The following is a 20,512-nucleotide window of genomic DNA, read 5'->3' as shown; positions in this document are numbered from 1 at the left end:
CTAGTCCCACCTGCCAGTACCCGGTCCATATCCTTCCAAACCCTTCCTATTCATATACCCATCCGAATGCCTCTTAAATGTTGCAATTGTACTAGCCTCCACCACGTCCTCTGGCATTTTGTGCAGCCCTGATTTTAAATTGCTTTCTGTTTCCTGTTACTGTTGCTTTGGTTCTGAATTCCAGAAATTCTTCCCTAAGCCTCTTCATCACTCTTGCTGTTTCTTCTTATAGTAATGAGAAAATTAGGCAAGCTTGATACTAGTTAAGGCCTGCCTTGATAGACTAATACTTTTAATTTTAATAATGTGAGTAGAAGAGTCGAGTGTAAGAAAAGTAACCAGAAGACTCCAGGGTTAGATTGGAGGATGAAAAGAAAATCCAACTATACAAATTTGAACAAAACAAACAGAAGCAGTAATGACTAGTAGCACCAAAACGCAAGATAATGACTCTAAGCAATATAAACTTCTATTTTACAGTGAATTCAACAGATTTAACTCTGATTTTTTTTTTTACCAAGCCAGAAATTAATGGAGAAACTCACCAAATCTCACCACCCTCTGCGTGAAAACATTGCCTCTTAGGTCCCTTTTATATCTTTCCCCTCTCATGCTAAACCTATACCCTCTAGTTCTGGACTCCCCCACCCCAGGGAAAAGACTGTCTATTCATCCTATCCATGCCCCTCATGATTTTATAAACCTCTGTAATGTCACACCTCAGCCTCCAACAGTCCAGGGAAAACAGCCCTAGCCTATTCAACCTCTCTCTATGGCTCAAATCCTCAATCCTGGCAACATCCTTGTAAATCTCTTCTGAACCCTTCCGATAGGAAAGAGATCAGAATTGCACGCAATATTCCAAAAGTGGCCTAACCGATGTCCTGTACAGTCGCAACATGACCTCCGAACTCCTGTACTCAATACTCTGACCAATAAAGGAAAGCATATGAAATGCCTTCTTCACTATCCTATCTACCTGTGACTCCACTTTGAAGGAGTTACGAACCTGCACTCCAAGGTCTCTTTGTTCAGCAACACTCCCTAGGACCTTACCATTAAATGTATAAGTCCTGCTATGATTTGCTTTCACAAAATGCAGCACCTCACATTTATCTAAATCAAACTCCATCTGCCACTTCTCAGCCCATTGGCCCATCTGATCAAGATCCTTTTGTAATCTGAGGTAACCTTCTTCGCTGTCCACTACACCCCCAATTTTGGTGTCATCTGCAAACTTACTAACTATACCTCTTATGCTCACATCCAAATCATTTATATTAAAGACGAAAAGCAGTGGACCCAGCACCGATCCTTGTGGCACTCCACTGGTCACAGGCCTGCAGTCTGGAAACCAATCCTCCACTACCATCCTCTGTCTTCTACATTTTGAGCTAGTTCTGTATCCAAATGGCTAGTTCTCCTTGTATTCCATGTGATCAAACCTTACTAACCAGTCTCCCATGGGGAATCTTGTCGAACGCTTTACTGAAGTCCATATAGATCACGTCCACCGCTCTGCCCTCATCAATCCTCTTTGTTACTTCTTCAAAAAACTCAGTGAAGTTTGTGAGACATGATTTCCCATTGCACGAAGCCATGTTGACTATCCCTAATCAGTCCCTGCCTTTCCAAAAACATGTACATCCTGTCCCTCAGGATTCCCTCTAACAACTTGCCCACCACCGACATCAGGGTCACTGGTCTATTGTTCCCTGACTTGTCCTTACCCCTCTTCTAGTGACCCTTCTTCAGAACTGGCATTTTATTTTATTATACTGTAATTTTAAATTATTTATATTTTGACTTATATTCTGGTAGGTTTTTAAACATACTTCTACTCTAGAAGGCAATTTCATTTTGTTCTGATTCTTCTGTGCAGGTCATACATCAGGCTTACATGATTTTGATTTTTACTAATTATATATTTTTACCAATTTAACCTCCTGGTCCAGTTGGTCTTTTCCCCTGTTAAGTTGAGAGATCATAAAGTTGTGGGAGAAGTATCTGGAGCTGAATGTTACAGCTTGACATTCAGAACCCTGAATGTAGTCACAACATCTCTCCATGCTTTTGTGATGTTGTTTGGACTGCTGGTTGCTGGTGGGATTGTACTACCCATTACTGAGGACCAAACTCCAATCAAGGATGAACATTACAAATCAACTGATGCATAACAATTAATCAGTGACCTCCTGGTCTAATAAGATATTGCTGACAACCATAGGCCATGACCCACCAGATATACATAGGCATTCCCTTGGTGAAAACTTTGCGGATGAACATCCTGTTTCTTTACAGAGCTACTTAGCCCTACCAATTTCTTTAGAATACACTCTTTCCACTCTCTAAACTTACAGAAGTAAGTACATAAGACTGGATGTTTGCAACCTCCAGGTCAACCTCTGTCTCACTTCATTATGGTTTTTAAAACTGCAACCAGTTTTTGCTCGGAGCAACATACTTGCCCTCAGCAGTTATCTCCATAGTAACATCACAGCTGGCTTGCTGCCAAAAGCTGCTTCAGCTGGACCAAAAATTCAAGCTTTGTTTATAAGTGCACAACTAAAAATAACTAACTAAATAAAACTGACTGAAAGTGAATAGCCTTTAATTTATCTTAAACTGAAACCAAAACTCTGCGTTTTAACCCTTAATGTAATTCACAGTAATGACGGTTATACCACCTTTTAAGATGATCTTGATCCTGATTATTTCCTCCTTTGGCTTAGTACCAAAACTCTTCCTTCATGTTGTTCTTGGAATGTTTCACCATGCTAAAGTTGCTATATAAATGCAAGTTACTTCTGGATTCAGATTAACTATTGGAAGATCTTTCCTTCTAAATTCATACATTCTCATTTCCCTAACTGAATTTAATTTGTTTGTTGACAGTTGCTGGATGCATATTTTACACGAGCCTCAAAGGAACAAAAGGAAAAGTTCTTGAAAAACCATGGATTTTCTTTGTTGGCCAACCAGCTATATCTCCACCAAGGATCTCATGGTCTGCTGGAGTGCTTCCTTGAAATGTTGCTCGGCCGGGCAGTTAGTCTGGATGAAGAGTATGTTTGCTTTGTTAATTAATTCTTTTTTGTCTATTTCCATGAATCAAGATCAGCATCCCTAAAATGAAAATCAATTTGTCAGCCCCTTTAATCATCACTATTCAGACTTGGAGGTTTATATTCCACCACTAACACAACCAGTATTCATCAGTTTGTGTTGAGATGAAAGTGCACATGGATAGGCAGTCCTATTTTTTCAAAGGGTGAGGTGTTTGTTTGACTAACTGTAGACTAAGGTATGCTTTTAAAAATTGATTTGCCATTAAGAATTACTGTTAAATGCATCACCCATTGGTTTTCTGTTCTGCTGATTGTTTACAAAGTGCAGCCTAATAAAAATGAATATAGGCACTAAGTTGAATTGTTTGCTGAAGGCCAATAACAGAAATTTAACAGCAATTAATAGTTAAGACAAATATTTGCTAATTTAGTTCATCCTGCCAGTCTGAATAAACTCATTTATTATTTTGTGATGTTATTAACTTTCAAGATGATGGTTAAAAGCCAGACATGTCTAAATTGGTTCCAGTTTTTAAAACTTCTATAGTACTGTTTTAAATGTAATCATATTATAAGGATTAAACTGCAGGAAAATCAGTAAGGTGGTAGCTAACTCACTCGAAGAATTAAATCTAAAATGATAATTCTCCTTAAATGTTGGAGTATTTAGTTGAAGCAGTATTTGTTATGATAAATTTGAGTTCATCAAATGTGATTTGATCCACCATTACATATTCTTGTATCTAATCTGAACCATCAATTTTTATTGTAAGATTATATTTCCCAGCTAATTATTGGAACATTACAGTGTGCTGTAGGAGAGTTGCCAAACAGAAAAAAGTATTTAAGGTAAAAAACAAAGGGCTGCAGATGTTGTAAATCAGAAACAAAAATAGAAATTGCTGGAAAAGCTCAAAGTCTGGCAGCAGTTCTGAGGAAGGGTCATTTGACCCGAAACGTTAACTCCTCTCGGAAGGATGTTGTGAAACGTGAAAGGGCTCAGATGTTGCCAGGTTTGGAGGATTTGAGCTATAGGGAGAGGTTGAAGAGGGTAGGGCTCTTTTCCCTGGAGCGTCGGAGGCTGAGAGGTGACCTTATAGAGGTTTATAAAATCGTGAGGGGCATGGATAGGGTAAATACACAAAGTCTTTTCCCAGAGGTGGGGAGACAGAACTAGAGGGGATAGGTTTAAGGTGAGTGGGGAAAGTTATAAAACAAACCTAAGGGGCAATCTTTTCACAGGATCTGTTTCCATGCTGTGCATCTCTATGACTTGATTTTTCTCCATGGGTGCTGCCAGAGCTGCTGATCTTTTCCAGCAATTTCTATTTTTGTTTAAGATATTTAAGAACATAGAAATAGTCCATTTGGCCCAAGAAGCGTGCTCTGTCATTCAACTAAATCAATGCTGATCTTTTCAATTAGTTCTATATTCCCGCAGTATCACAAATCATTTGATATCAAATATCTGGAAGTCTATCATAAGACCATAAGATAGAGGAGCAGAATTAAGCCATTCAGCCCATCAAGTCTACTTCACCATTCAATCATTGCTGATCTCTTTCTCCTACCTTCTTCACATAACTGTTGATTCCCTTACTAATCAAGAAACTGGCAATCTTAGTTTTGAGTAAATTTAATGACTCTACCTCTAGATAGGTAGGGAATTCCAAAGTTTGCCACCCTCTGAGTGAATTAAGGAATTTCTCTTCATCACAGTCCTAAATTGACCACTTGTCATCCTGAGAGTCTATCTCCTGGTTCTAGACACCCCCAGCCAGGGGAAATATCCTTCTTGCTTCAGTCCTGTTAGGCCTTGATTTAAAAAGAATTATATGGTTCAATGAGATCACCTCTCATTCTTCTTAAATCTAGGGAACATAGACTGTTTCTACATAGGGTAATTTTGCCAATGGTGAGTTTAGAATTATAGGATACTTGTGTTGAGGCAGAGACTAGTTTGTCTGGCCTGATTTGGTGCTGTACATTCAGTGTAGTCTTTACTGTGGTCAGACTCTGAAGTACTCCTGAATTCTCTCAGTTGCACCATATTGGTCAGCTGTCACCCTAATAAGAAGAGATCTTCATGAATTGTACATTTTTTTTCCAAATTGAGAATGCTAAGGCAAGAAAGAGGCATTTGCACCTTGTTTTCCTTTTGGAAGGCTGTGAGGAATATCCATAAGCAACTGTGATTGATAATTGGAAGGATATAACTCCCTTTTTATTTTGGGAAGTTAATAATGCTAACGTGCATTTACCTGCCTTTCGTCCACCCAGACGAATGTATGAATTCCAAGATATTGGAATTACTTCATCCAGAACTGATAGGAGTAAATACTGAAGGCAAGGAAGGATCAATATCTTCCAGCTCATCCAAACAGAAGTAAGATGAACAGTTTGTTTCTTCTAATTAGATCACCATATATCTTAGTGAGAAGGGATTTTTTTGTAGAAGATGGCAATCTTCATTGTAGCTTGAATCCCTAGATATGTAAAGTTATACCATTACTGCCATATGTGTCGTGGCTCTATAACATCCTACTCCACTCCTCAGTCCATCCCATGGCAGCTATTTTTGCAAATGCAGAGGATGCCACATGTGGCCTTTTATCCCCTACCCTCCTTATTGTTCCTCAACCTGAAGCAGTGGTTTATTTATAATACTTAGTTTAGTTTACTGTATTCAGTGCTCACAACACAGTCCCCTCTATACTGGGGAGAACAAACACAGATTGGATGAGTACTTTGCAACACCTCCATTCAATCAACAAGTGTGACCTGAGCTTCCAGTTGCCTACTTTAAAATTTGCACTTCCATCAACTGCAACGTCTTGTCACTTCCTCATTGCGCTTTCCCATCCAAATGCAAAAAAACTAACATTCACTTTTACCTTTTCTCTCTTGAATATCCAAGATCCCAAGCACTCCTCCTATGTAAGACAACAGCTTGCATGTAAAACCGAAAGAACTGCAAATGCTGTAAATCAGAAACAAAAACAGAAGTTGCTAGAAAAGCTCAGCAGGTCTGGTAGCATCTGCAGAGAAATCAAAGTTAACGTTTCGGGTCTGATGACTTTTCCTCAGAACTGATGGTAGCTCAGAAAATGTTGGTTTGTGTGCAGAAGATGGGGGAGGGGGTAAGGAGTAAATGACAGGTGTGGATAGACCCAAAAGAGAGAGAAGATAGTTGGAAAAACGAAGAAATGGATAATGATCTGGCTGGGAGGGTGAATGAGGACTGTTAGTGGCTAACAGTATGTAATAGCAGGCTATGTGATAACAAGCCTTGGTTGGGGGCTAGGGCATAGGAGAGTTCAGGCCCTAAAATTATTGAACTTGATATTGAATCTGGAGGGCTGCAGGGTCCCAAAGTGCAAAATAAAGTGTTTTTCCAGCTTGCGCTGAGCTAGAGATGTTGGCTAGGGAATAGGGCGGTGTGTTAAAGTGGCAGGCAACTGGAAGCTCGGGGTCTTTTGCGAGCAGAACATAGACGTTCCATGAAGCGGTCACCCTGCTTCACCTGGAAGGTATGTTTAGGCCCTTGGGATGCTGAGGATGGGGGAGGTAAATGGACAGGTGTTACACCTTTGTGGGCGGCACGGTAGCACAGTGGTTAGCACTGCTGCCTCACAGCACCAGAGACCCGTGTTCAATTCCCGCCTCAGGCGACTGACTGTGTGGAGTTTGCACATTCTCCCCGTGTCTGCGTGGGTTTGCTCCGGGTGCTCCGGTTTCCTCCCACAGTCCAAAGATGTGCAGGTCAGGTGAATTGGCCATGCTAAATTGCCCGTAATGTTAGGTAAGGGGTATGGATGGGTTGCGCTTCGGCGGGGCGGTATGGACTTGTTGGGCTGAAGGGCCTGTTTCCACACTGTAAGTAATCTAAATCTAAATCTAAACCTTCAGCGGTGGGTGCAGTGGGGCTGTGGGCTTTGTTGGGAGCAAAGGAAGTGTAGACCAGGGTGTCCCGGCGGGAAAGGTCCCTGTGGAAGGTGGATAGGGAGGGGATTGTGTCTAATGGTGACATCTCACTGGGAGGGAGGTGAAATGGTGGCTGATGATCTTATGGATGTGGATGCTGGTGTGATCATAAGTAAGGGCAAGGAGAACTCTGTGGCTGTAGCAGGAGGGAAGAGGGGTTCAGATCCATTTGAGGGCCCTATCAACAACGGTGCTGTGGAACCCTCGGTTGAAGAAGGTGGAAGTTTCAGAGACTTCCTTGTCAAATTTGGCCTCATCAAAACATATGCAATGGAGGCAAAGGAACTGGGAGATTGGAATGGAGTCTTTACAGGAAGCAGGGTATGAGGATATATAGTCCAGATAGCTGTGGGACTCATTGGGTTTATAGTTATAAATTAGTGTACTGCCTATCCCGAGAAAGAGAAGGGAGGAGTCAGAAATGGATCAGGTGAAAGTGAGGGTAGGGTGGAAATTGGAAGCAAAATCAATGAACCTTTCCAATTCCGGAAGAGGGAGAAAAGCAGCACCGATGATATCATCGATAAATCGGAGCAAGAGTTGTGGGTGGGGACTGGATTAGGATTGGAACCAAGAATGCTCCATGTACGCCATGAAGAGACAGGCATAACTAGGGCCCATGTGGGTACCCGTGGCCGCCCCTCTGACTTGAAGAAAATGAGAAAACAACCTACATGTCCTACTTTTAATATACCGTATTTCTCAAAACAGTGATATAGAGGCCATTCAGTCTATCAATTCTGCACCAACCCCCTACACGCAGATCCATCCCACCCAGAGATTTTGTTATTTATAGTTAGGCCTGATGTGTATCCATCCTTTGTTTTTCTTCTCCCATTACCATCTCCTTTTGCTCTGTATGATCACAGTTTTGTTACTTAATTTTCCAGCCTTTAATTGCTAACCACCCTTTCACAGACATTCCCTTTTTACTCTCTAAACCTCCACCCACTTTCCTTGCTTCTACTTATTTTAAACATGCCAAAGCATTAACTACTTTCAGTTTTGATGAAAGGTCCTTGACCTGAAACATTAACTATGTTTCCATCCACAGATGCTGCCTGATCAAGGTTGAGCTGTTCACACTAAAGAATTCAAATTAGTAGCAGGAATAAGCCAATTTTCTCTTAAGCCTGCTCTACCATTTCATAATTTCAATACTGGTCAGACCACGTCTGCAATCCACTTTCTTTCTGTTTCTTGACCAATGTTCCTTCTGAGCTGCACAGATGCACAACTGTTCTGAGATTCCACACATGCATGCTGATGCATTGACTTCCAGTTTCGGAAGCTGCTGCCATGCAAGTTGGGAATAATTGTTCAGGTGAATGTAGCTCTTGGCTCCTTTGTTAGTGAAAAATCCAATTCTAACTTAAAAATAATAATTAATGACACTGCTTTCACCATTCTCTGGGGCAGAGAATTCCACGTACACATGATCTCAGAGAAAATGTTTCTCCTCTTCTCTGTTTTAAATAGACAATTCCTTTTATTTTTAAACTATGTCCCCTAGCCTAGTCTCTTCCACATCAGGAATATGTACTAATTAAAATAGCTACCAATAAGATATATGAATTAGACAAGCTAGGACCATGCAGATCAGAACCAAAACAGAAGAGGCCAGTATCAAAAATAGGCTGGTATGTTGTGCCACCTTATTGCTGATACTGAGAAATTAATTGTGTTATTCACTGATTAGAACAATAATTTTTTAACAGCCCTTTTGTTCTTTATTTGGTCAAAGACTTATCCATAGCTGTTAACAGATCTTTGGTTTATAAGAGGGCCCATGTCAATATATACAAATGACAAGTTTTACAGAACAGTTCAATTCTTGAGTAAATTGCCTTGTGTTTCTTCATTTTTGCAGTTTGGATACAGAGACTATGGCTCAGATTGACCCATTTCGTAAAAGATGCATTATTCCTGTACTTGGCCTGATTGAAAACTCCCTGTATGAAAATACATTGGTGCACAATAAATTGTGTGTCCTACTCCAGCTTTTGAATGCCTGCCCCAAGTTAGCTGACATACTGCTCGACAACGGCTTAATATATGTCTTGTTGAACACCTTAGCAACATTAAATGGATTAGAGAATGGGTAAGGAAGTTATTGTGCTAGATTAATAGATTGCAAAGTGAAATAATTATCCTATAATCATTGTAAACAGAAAATCTGTTTAAATTGTTCCTTTATTTATTTTGGAACCGCTCTTATTCTGTTTTATGTCGACCTGAAATAGTTTGTGTTTTACCTGTTAGTCTCAAACCAATATCTATACCTAAGTATCTGGTCTGCTGTTCAATATTTATTCCTCAGTTAATCTCATTAAAGCAAATTATCTGGCTGACGTGTCATGAATGTATTGTGTGTGACTTTGTGCACAATTGACTGTTATGCTACCTCAATTGCAACACTGGGCAGGCAGTGGCATAGAGGTCTTAATGCTATACTAGTACTCCAGAACCCAACCTAAAGTTCTGTTGACATGGTTTTGATACCAATGTTGCAGATAAAGTTTGAATTCAATTAACAAAATTGATTATTGTTTAGAAACAAAAAGAGTCTAGTAACACTAATATCCCATAGAGAAGGGAATCTGCTGCCCAACATGTCTGGCCTACATGTAACTCTTAACTGCACTCTGGGCATTTAGTGCTAGACAATAAGTACTGGCTGAGCCAGCGATGCCCATGTTTTCACGAATGGATTTTTGTGAAAAAAAACTTCAAGTACTTAATTACCTAGAAAGCAATTTGAGTTTTAAAAGGCATTTTCATAAATGTTTTTTTCTGAGCTACCTCTTGTCCTTTAAGTTATGTCCTAAAAACACCGCTTTGGATTATGTTTTTGGTTACCCTTCCCAGTATCTTCCCTTTTGCTAGGTATCTTGTCATGTAACACCTTCGCAATGTAACCTGACATTTTTCTGTATTTTTAAGGTGAAATATACCTGAGAGTTCTTTTTGAATTGTTTGACTTTAATATTTCAGCTGAGTTATTTTATGGTTCCACAATCATATTTGTGATCTTTATTTTTAAAAGGCTTGAATGCTGTTTGTTTAGATTTTTACACATCACAGCTTTCACTTTATTCCTGTTTCTGAAAGTGGTCTGTTTTGTTAAGTTTATCCCATCATTTTCTTCCATTGTAGTATTCCAGTGAATGAGTACAAATTGCTGCTATGTGATATTCAGCAACTACTAGTTGCTATTACCATCCATTCCTGCAGCTCTTCTGGTTTACCATATTTTCGCATAATAGAGGATTTAATCTCACTGCTTGGATACCTGCAGAAGAGCAAGGATACAAAAACAAAAGGTGGGTGCTTAACGAGTTTTGAGAAGATTTATAGCTCAGGTTGAGGTTTTGGATGTAAGTTTGCTCGCTGAGCTTGGAGGTTTATTTCCAGACCTTTCGTTACCTTACTAGGTAATCTTCAGTGGGCCTCATGCTAAGCAATGCTGAAAATTCCTGCTTTCTATTTTATATGTTTGGGTTTCTTTGGGTTGGTGATGTTATTTCCTGTGGTGAAGTCACTTCCTGTTCCTTTTCTCAGGAGATGGTAGATGGGGTCTAACTGGATGTGTTTGTTGATAGGGTTCCGATTGGAATGCCATGCTTCTAGGAATTCTCGTTCATGTCTTTGTTTGGCTTGTGGATGGATGTGTTGTCCCAGTCAAAGTGGTGTCCTTCCTCATCCGTATGTGAGGATACTAGTGAGAGAGGGTCATGTCTTTTTGTGGCTTGTTGGTGTTCATGTATGCTGGTGGCTATTTTTCTGCCTGTTTGTCCAATGTAGTGTTTGTTACAGTCCTTGCATGGTATTTTGTAAATAACGTTAGTTTTGCTCATTGTCTGCATAGGGTCTTTCAAGTTCATTGGCTGCTGTTTTAGTGTGTTGTTGGGTTTATGGGCTACCATGATGACAAGGGGTCCGAGTAGTTTTGCTGTCATTTCTGAGATGTCTTTGATATAGGGGAGAGTGGCTAGGGTTTCTGGACGTGTTTTGTCTGCTTGTTTGTGGGTGCTTAAAATAGAATAATTTAGAAATTGAACTGATCTTAATTCTTTAGTTCTGTATTTTTCCAGCTCCACTTCATGTTTATTTTGTTACTAATGGACCTACAAACATTTTTCTAAAGGAAAACTTGGAGACACTGAAGGGATATTTCAAGCAAGTAATTCATAATTGGTCATTTTGATTTGCCATAATAAATAAATAAGAAAACTGTAAAATGAGTTAAATTGCAGCTCATCTAACTACAAGTTCAAGTTAAATTGAGCTTCATGATAATCAAGGAGGTCCTGTTCCAATAAATGAATCTACAGCTACTGTCTGTGTTGAAAATATCAGGTTCAAGTGCAAGTACAGTAAAGTAGTAAATGTAGAAAAATGTCTTCATTCAATTTTTTTCACACCTTACATTAGTGTTGTGTGTTGTGGCCTCACCTGGCCTAGGATTGTTAAAACATCCACTGTTGCATTGAAAAATGTCAGAACTTCTGGAAAACTCTGTAATCATTTTCTGCCAAACATGCTGTGTTCGGATGAGTGCAACATGGTTTACTATGTCATCACAGCAGTTGAACGTGGTTTTGATGTTTTTGTACTCCAGTGGAAAATTTCCAAAGCATTTTTATGCCCTTTGAGAGAAACCAGCAAATGGGTGGGCAGGTATTCATCAGAGCAGAAAGTGAGGACTGCAAATGCTGGAGATCAGAGCTGAAAATGTGTTGCTGGAAAAGCGCAGCAGGTCAGGCAGCGTCCAAGGAACAGGAGAATCGACGTTTTGGGCATAAGCCCTTCTTCAGGCTTATGCCCGAAACGTCGATTCTCCTGTTCCTTGGATGCTGCTTGACCTGCTGCGCTTTTCCAGCAACACATTTTCAGCAGGTATTCATCAGACTCTTTCAAAGCATTGACCTCTCAGACTTCTTAGTTGAAGAATATAACGCACCTATAATTATATTATCTGTCAATTCTGTTGTGCAGCCTACAACATTATCCACCTGTCTATGGGTTAATATGGTTTTCTCTGCCTGATATCTGTAACTTCAGGCAAGCGAAAAGTGGCTCATTAGATTAGTAGGCCTGAGCTAACTACTTGTTTTTGACATCTTGTGCAGTTGTAACCTATTTGAACTCAGCATAATGGAAGCAGTTGGCAGTTGTAGCTTCCATCACCATTTTTCACACCTCATTCAGATTTTCAGCACCATCCATGTTGACACTGCCTGTATCATATGTTCCTTGCTTCATTTTCTACATTAGATTTATCATCTTTAGACATGAGTGTGTTCTGGGAGAAGATGATAAAACAAACTCTTGTTTCATCGATGTTAAAAAATGTGTTGTGGCAAGACAGTTATGGTACAGTGGTAGTGTCCCTGCCTATAGACCAAAAGGTCTGATTTCAAATCCACCTGCTCCAGAAGTGTATCATAACATGTCTTAACAGGTTGTTTTTTTTAAACTGTTTTGTGGTGTTTACTTGTGCAAGGCATGGGGAGGATTATTTCGGAGTCTATCGTGTCATTTCTGCTATAACTGCCACACTCTTATTGCTTACCATACAAGATGATGCCATGCTTTATCTTGAATCAATTAAGCCATGGGTTGGTGCAGATGAGCTCCTTGTTTCCCAGCTTCTTTGCCAGGGTGATTTCTCTTTCCATCAGAATTGGACTGAAGATGGGAATATTCTCTACTCAAACTCTATTAAACCACATCACTACTTCATCTGGGTAGGCAGCCATTCTCATCCTCTTCCTTGCTAAAGAAGAAGACTGTTTATTGAGCCCCTTTTAAGATGCTCACTTGTACTTAAGAAAGATTGACTCACTCAATATCCCACCTTCCAGTTTGGGTTTCTGCCTAAACCACTAATCCAGGCAGTGAATTCCAAAGCTCACCATCTTCTAGGTGAAAAGGCTTTTCCTTATATCCCCTTTAATCTTTTTATTGATCATCTTAAATCAGTCCCCTGTGGTAGTTGACCTCTCCACAAGGGAAAACCAGTCTTTCCTGTTTACTCTGTCCAGACCCTTCATAATTTTGAATATTTCAATTCTGTCCCCCCTCCATTTCTTCTATTCGAAGGAAAACAACTCTCTAGCTTATCCAAGCTTTCCTTATTAATGCAATTTCCAAACTCTGACAACACCACTGTTAATATCCGCTGTCAGAATAATTGCATCCTTCCTATACTGTGTTAACCAGAAATGTACGCACATTTCCACCTGTTGCCTAACCAGTGTTTTACAGTTTCAGCATTGTCTTGCTTTGTATTCTATACCTTGTCCAACAAAGGAAAGTGTTCCCTATGTTTCTTTATCATGTTATCAGACTGTCCTTTCATTTTCAAAGATTTGTTATTCTGTACTTTAAGGTTTTACATTTCCTCTATCCCTCTCAGTAGCATCCTGTTTATTGTATATTTTCTAGCTTTGTTTGGCATTCCCAAATGCATCCTTTTGAAGATGGTTATGTCAAAAGCTAAGTTAAATTTAAGCTCCTCTGTAGTGCTTTTTTTCACTTTCCCACATTCACCTTGCTAAAAATAACTCCTTAATCCCAGTAGTGTAACTGTGGACTCTTGAAAGAGTACATACATAAGTCCTGTTGACTGAGGTTTAGCAATGTGACGACAGTTTCCTGTGAGCCAAGCTAAATAAGTGCTTTTAAGGTGAAAAAGGCAACAACTTGGATTTTTCAAGCAATGTAAAATACTCAACAGGGTTCCAGTTAGCAGTCAGATTAGATTAGGCTTGTATGATAAAACAATGAGGTTAGTGAAATATTAACTATGTTGCCATTAACAGTACGACTGAAAGCAGGTGCAAATTTCTAATGCCAGTGGCTGTGTTACAAGTAGAGATTCTGATGCCCATTCTTTTGGTAGAGATAGGAATCTGAGTGAATCAGGATCTTCATATTAATGTGGAGCCCAAACTAGTATTATATTGCACATATTGCAAAATGGATCTTCTGTTTCTTTGCCTCTGGAGAATAGTGCCAGATGCTTTAACTAATTGGGAACACCAGTATGGAAGATCGATTAATATTGCCATCACTGGAAATGAGACCATTATTAACAGCAAGATAGAATGTTGGGTAGCTGCTCTTCCTCCCTCTCCCTAATCTTCGGTCCCTTCTCTCTTTACCCCCCTGAGTCAGATGTGCAGATGGGTAGAGTTAGGGTAGAAATGTTAAGATGACATATATAAACAAGGGACTTTCAAAGTTGTTAAAAACAATTCAAAGTTTTTGTCCTTATGTTGTGATATCTTATCATGAATCTGCATTATAAATGTAATCCTATCTTCCCTCGTTTAGAATTAGCTATTGCACTGCAGTTCCGGGTCCTTCAGGGTGCTATTGAATTTATAAAAGACACAGCCAATCAAGATGCTCAGAATATAAGTAGCTCCTTCCATTTACCTGCAACACAGCATCATGCCATTCACCAGAAAAGGAAGAGTATTGCAGGTGAGTGCTGTAACAATCCAGTGGTAGTTATTACAACTGTCTGCAGATTAACTAGCAAAATAGAGTAACTGTAACAATCGCAGTAGATCCATATATAAATTAGGTTTATTTCAGTGGGTTATTTGAGGTGTTTTTCCATTGTATGTTGTAACATTTTAATTGAATTTTAATCAGTTACTTAGTGAAAAGAAACTATAATTGAGTAGATCTGTCCTCTTGGGTCTGAGGCATCACCGCATTGATATACACTTTTGCTTGAGTAGTGCATGGGCCAGCTCTACCAACTGACTTATTTTTAATTCATGTTTGATGTAAATTCTCCTCTTCAGAAACCTAAAGTGATTGAAATGATTATTCTTTTAGAACAAAATCTTCCTCAGAGCAGATGCATATACTCCAAATATATTTTACGTATTTGATTAGTTAGTTTGCTACAATGCATGATATGCAATTTACTAAGAATTAAATTTACATCTTAAATTCATAAGATTATTGTCTCGTTTATAGAAACTTTAAATACTCTAAGTACTCCCTTCCAGTCTTGTATATAAGTACAAATCACAGAAACATTGCTCCATGTCAACTATATTGCTAAAAGAATGCAGCTACAAGAGAGTATTACTGATCTAGGATGCAAATCAAAATAATTGCAGTCACTGTATTATTTCTGTAGCCATATTCAAAGTGACGTTGCAATAAAGTTATATGTCTATGACAAGATCTGAACACCAGCCTGCAAAAAATTTTTTTGCAATTCTGCAGTCTGCCCAGAAGAGAGTTTTTTTTTCCAATGTTTGTCATGGGATGTCAGAGGAATGCAGCATAGGTTGACACAAAAGAATTCCGAGTTAGAAGCAAGTGTCAGTGGTAAGACCAAACTGGATAGCTGGAACTTTATGAATAAGACAATAAATGCACTTTTGTACAAGACAGATAGGGAGACATGTTTGCATAACAAAGAGCCACAGAATTGTTTTGCAGTCAAATGTGTAATATTCAAACCTCAAACATTACCTTGTTTCTGTTTCTAATTAAGGCAGGAATTGTCAAAATTGGAAAGACCGAGTTTTCAGATGGCTTTTGTTTCAGCGCATCTTTTTACTTTCACCGAATTATCATGTCAACTGCCCAGCAAAAATATTAATGGAAACTCATTTTAAAGTTGTTGAGTTATAATGAATGGCTAGGAAATTTGAGGTGAACTCTTAGGCATTCTAGTTTTGATTTTTGAAGGAAAAAACATCCGTTATTTGTTTCACAAGAATGGTATTATGAAAAACTAACCAGTACTCTCTGCACATCTGTGAGAAAAGGTTTGTCAAATCTACTTTGTGGATGTGACATTCTTCTGATTAAATATACTACAAGCAACAAAATTCTTGATAAGTTTGTGAAACGTTCTAGCTATTTTGCTTTGAGATTATTTTATCTTTTGAATATTTTAGTTGGTATTTGTGCTGAGTATAAAATAACATCTTTAATCATTGCACAGTGTTTACCTTTATAATGTTCAAAACATAGGTTTGTTAATTAACATGGTTCTTTGACTTAGAACTTGTGTTCATGTACATTTTTAGCTATTGTGTAGCACTTCTCTGCAAGCTTCTCTACATTATTTGTACTTATTTGCAATGAAGGTTCAATTGCATTGAAAGATTCCATAATTCCACGGCTGTCAAGACAACATTTCTCTTCGTATGGTCACCTTCCAATGACTTATTGCTTCAGCTTAGTAAACCAGGAGTCTCCCCTACTATTCCCAACTGGATCCACTTCCTGTACTTTCCTTCCAGAAGCAGGTGTAGTAGCGACCTTCCAACTTCAGTGCCTGAAAAACATTTCTTTTTGAAATGTTTGTCTCAACAGTAGGCTGCAAAATTGTGCATTTGTGAAACAAAAACTATATCCCCAATATTGTAAACCCTAAGAAATGTCTTTTGTTTCAAAATGTTTTAAGATAGCTATAAGTTCAAACATAAAATAGAAATACTGCAATGGGATTTTTAAAAAAAATGTTCTTAGTGGTGTTTTTATGTTTACAATATTGAGATCAAATCAGTCTTCATTCACCTTTTTGCACTGATTTGTTTGCAGTTCTGTTGCAACTAACAAAAATGCCATTCATCGAGAGCAGCAATAATATATTACATCCCAAACAACACTACAAATCAGAAATTGCTGGAAAAACTTAGCAGGCCTGGCAACTCTATGGGAAGAATAACATTTGAAAGAAAAAATGGAAAGTTAACCTTTCAGATCCATTGACCCATTCTGAAGGAGGTTCACTGGACCTGAAGTGTTGTTGCTGCTTTCTCTTGACAGATGCTGCCAGGCATGCTGAGCTTTTCCAGCAATTTCTGTTCTGTCTTGCTTACACAAAGTGTTGTTTGGGAGACATACAATTTGCTTTCACTGTTAGCCAGCTGCTGCTTACAACCTCTGAGAAATCAAGTGCTATGTTTTCACATACGAACAATACATTTGTTAATGTCTACAGTAGTACTGTTGTCCTTTTGTGAAAACATTTGACGTCTAACAAAACTGAAAATCAGTTAAGATAATTTGACCAAAGTAATATCAAAGTTATCTGTAATAGTGACTTTAAATCATGTTTCGCCAAGTTAAATCTTCCTGTTGCTCTTGACTGGTATCTTAAGTTTTCACTGCCTACAGGAATTTGGCTCATTGTTACTGGAAAGAAAGTGAGGGCTGCAGATGCTGGAGATCAGAGCTAAAAATGTGTTGCTGGAAAAGCGCAGCAGGTCAGGCAGCATCCAAGGAACAAGAGAATCGACGTTTCGGGCATAAGCCCTGAAGAAAGACTTATGCCCAAAACGTCGATTTTCCTGTTCCTTGGATGCTGCCTGACATGCTGCGCTTTTCCAGCAACACTTTTTCAGTTCATTGTTACTGGAGCTTGCTAGTGTTTCTAAGTGCACTGCTTTTTAGAATTCTTCCACAATATGTATATACTGTATATACTCGAGTAAAAGTTGACCCCCTATTTTTCTATTTATCTCGTGTAAATGTCGACCTTAGTTCTTCAAACAGATCAAGATTTGAGAGTCAAGGTATTATCCTGTATATATAATTGTTACAACGAGGAAACAAATTTGTTTTTGTGCTGTTATGTGTTTTGATGTACAATTCAGTGTGAGGCTATGGATTTCTTAAGTTCATTATCGAACAAGACTATAATTAGTATAGAGGAACCTTGATTATCCAAAGGACACGGTGGGGAGTACTTCATTCGTTTAATCAAGTGCCGAATAACAGAGTTTAGCCAAGCATTGGGACTTTGCAATTTTGCTGGATAATCCAAAATTTGGATAATCGAATGCCGAATAATCGAGGTTCCTCTGTAATCACTTTTTGTGTGGCCGTCCCATTCTGCTCTGCTCCAGGCATCCCGCTCCACTCCCAGTCTCTGTCCCTCTCCGCTCCGGGACTCCAAATGCTGGCCATCCCACTCTGCTCCGGGAATCCAGACTGCTGGCCGTTCCGCTCCGCTCCCAGTCTCTGTCCCACTCTACTCCGGGACTCCAGGCTGCTGCCATTCTGCTCCACTCCGGGCCTCCAGGCTGCTGGCCATCCAGCTCCACTCCGGGCCTCCAGGCTGCTGGCCATCCAGCTCCACTCTGGGCCTCCAGGCTGCTGGCCATCCCACTCCACTCCCAGTCTCTGTCTCACTCCACTCCTGGCCTCCAGTCTGCTCCATTCTGGCCATTAGCTGCACCAATAATGTTATTGCCACTTCAAGATAAGCATTTTTCGTAAAAAGAAGGAATACCAAGAACAAAATAAAAACACACAGATGGAATAATTACAAATTCATTTTTTGTTTTTCTTGTCTTTATCTGTTAATCATTGTAATTTGTTTTCTCTTTATTAGTTTAGAGATCAATTGGGCTTCTGCTAATGATATAGTATTTTGGACTTAGCATGAATTTCAGCCCCTCAAAAGTAGCATCAGTGTAATAGTTGACTCCATGAATTTAATCTTAAAAAGCACTAAAAACTTTTACATGAGTATATACGATACTTTTCTGAAACAAAAGCACATAAATGGTTTTGGTGAATTTGATTTGAAATCCACTTTGCCAGGTCCTCGCAGGTATTCAGCTGCTCCATCTGATATCTTGCTGATGCGAATGCGATCAGTAGCCAGTGATGAATTATCATTGCTTATGCAGAGGAGGATGAGCCATGAGAATTCTATGAGAGCTTCTGAGACTGAGTTTGTCCAGAGACTGCAGAGACTCACAGTGTTATCAGTGAACAGACTAATTTACCAAGGTAAGCAACTCATTAACCTGATAATTTTTGAATATTCTTACGTCCTTTCTCAAAGATGATCCCAGTTTGAGTTGACCTTTTTCCAAGTAGCCATTTCTGTTATGAACCTAGATTGTAAGTGTCAACAGATTATGTATTAATGAAGGGTGTCCTTGGCAGAGTTTCCTCATTTCCCTTGCCCCCACCTTATCCTAGATCCAACCCTCTAACTCAACACCTCCCTCTTGAACTGTCTTACTTGTCCATCTCCCTTCCCACCTATCTGACCTATCACAATCGCCCCCACCTTCATCTACCTATTATGTTCCCAGCTACCTCCCCTGCCCACCCCCATGCCCCTCCCATTTATCTCTCGGCCCCTTTGGGCCCCCCATTCCTGATGAAGAACTTATGCTCGAAACGTTGACTCTCCTCCTCAGATGCTGCCTGACCAGCACCACACTTTTCGACTCTGACCTCCAGCATCTGCAGTCCTCACTTTCTCCTTCAGTCCAGCTAGTCCATGCCGACCAAATTTCCCAATCTAAACTAGTCTCATTTGCCTCTGTTTAGTCCATATTCCTCTAAACCTTTCCAATTCATTGCTGCTTTTTTTTTTTACTACTACAATTGTGTTTTTTACAAAAGTGATTTTTTTTTAAAAAGTGATATATTTTGACACTCGTGATTTATATTAGATCCTGACCTCGACTTCCTGGATTTATTGAGCACGTCTGAATATCCACATTACGATAGAATACTGACTCCTCCAGGTGAAGACTTCGAGGGAGGTGCATCAATGCTACCCAGCAACAACATAAAGACATTTCAGAAAGAAATGCTAAAACTGATGGTTGAAGGGATTAAAATATCCTTGGTGAGTATAGCTGCATGTAATCAAAAACTATATCTGTGGGACTGGCCTTTTGTGGTAGTCAGTACATCTTAAAGAATGAAGAAAACCAAGGAACTGCAGATGCTGGGAATAAACAAAAACAGAAATTTCTGGAGAAACTCTATTTTTGTTGGCATATATACCAACCTTTAACCAGCTACAATCAGTTCTGAAGAAAGGTTACTGGACTCTTCACAGATGCTGCTAGACCTGTTGAGTTTCTCCAGCAATTTCTGCTTTTGTTAAAGAATTAAGACATGGTTGGTTCACATTCTAAATTAATGGAGAAATCCTTAATTTTTTGTCAGGTAATTTAGTTATTTCTGAAGGGTTCTTTTTAACATTGGCTATTATTGTTGGTAGAAGGAATCTGTCTTACTTACTGTCTAGTAATACTATCAAACTTGTAAAATGAAATTGTTAAAACTCGAGGGGAGAAAGATGCCAAGACAGTTTAGGACTGATGTAATTTTGGTCAAAGAGAGAGATTGAAATAAGTTCATTATCGAACAAGCACTATAATTAGTATAGAGGAACCTTGATTATCCAAAGGACACGGTGGGGTGTACTTCATTTGTTTAATCAAGTGCCGGATAACAGAGTTTAGCCAAGCATTGGGACCTTGCAATTTTGCTGGATGATCCAAAATTTGGATAATCGAATGCCAGATATTTGAGGTTCCTCTGTATTCACTTTTTTGTGGCCGTCCCATTCTGCTCCGCTCCAGGCCTCCAGCCGGCCTCCCTTCCCCCCCCCCCCCCCCCCTTTCCTCCCTCCCTCCCTCCCTCCCTCCACT

The 20,512-nt window shown here is 39.4% G+C and overlaps 1 protein-coding gene across 2 annotated transcripts in view; it reads left to right on the top strand.

Moving 5' to 3' along the window:
* The window catches only part of lyst (lysosomal trafficking regulator), a 357,679-nt gene that overhangs the window by 260,266 nt on the left and 76,901 nt on the right, over positions 1-20,512 (top strand). The window contains exons 25-31 of one of the 2 annotated variants that reach the window (XM_043680014.1): positions 2,896-3,065; positions 8,923-9,153; positions 10,209-10,375; positions 14,394-14,546; positions 16,184-16,345; positions 18,651-18,842; positions 19,520-19,698. In XM_043680014.1, the coding sequence (XP_043535949.1) occupies positions 2,896-3,065; positions 8,923-9,153; positions 10,209-10,375; positions 14,394-14,546; positions 16,184-16,345; positions 18,651-18,842; positions 19,520-19,698 (1,254 nt within the window). The remainder of the gene's footprint in view (positions 1-2,895; positions 3,066-8,922; positions 9,154-10,208; positions 10,376-14,393; positions 14,547-16,183; positions 16,346-18,650; positions 18,843-19,519; positions 19,699-20,512) is intronic. The other variant, XM_043680023.1, reaches the window with a different exon arrangement.

This window comes from Chiloscyllium plagiosum, chromosome 3 (genome assembly GCF_004010195.1).
Source record: "Chiloscyllium plagiosum isolate BGI_BamShark_2017 chromosome 3, ASM401019v2, whole genome shotgun sequence".
NCBI classification, from domain to species: Eukaryota; Metazoa; Chordata; class Chondrichthyes; order Orectolobiformes; family Hemiscylliidae; genus Chiloscyllium; species Chiloscyllium plagiosum.
Note: the sequence above shows the minus strand (reverse complement) of the source record. Positions and strands in the feature narration are given on the sequence as shown.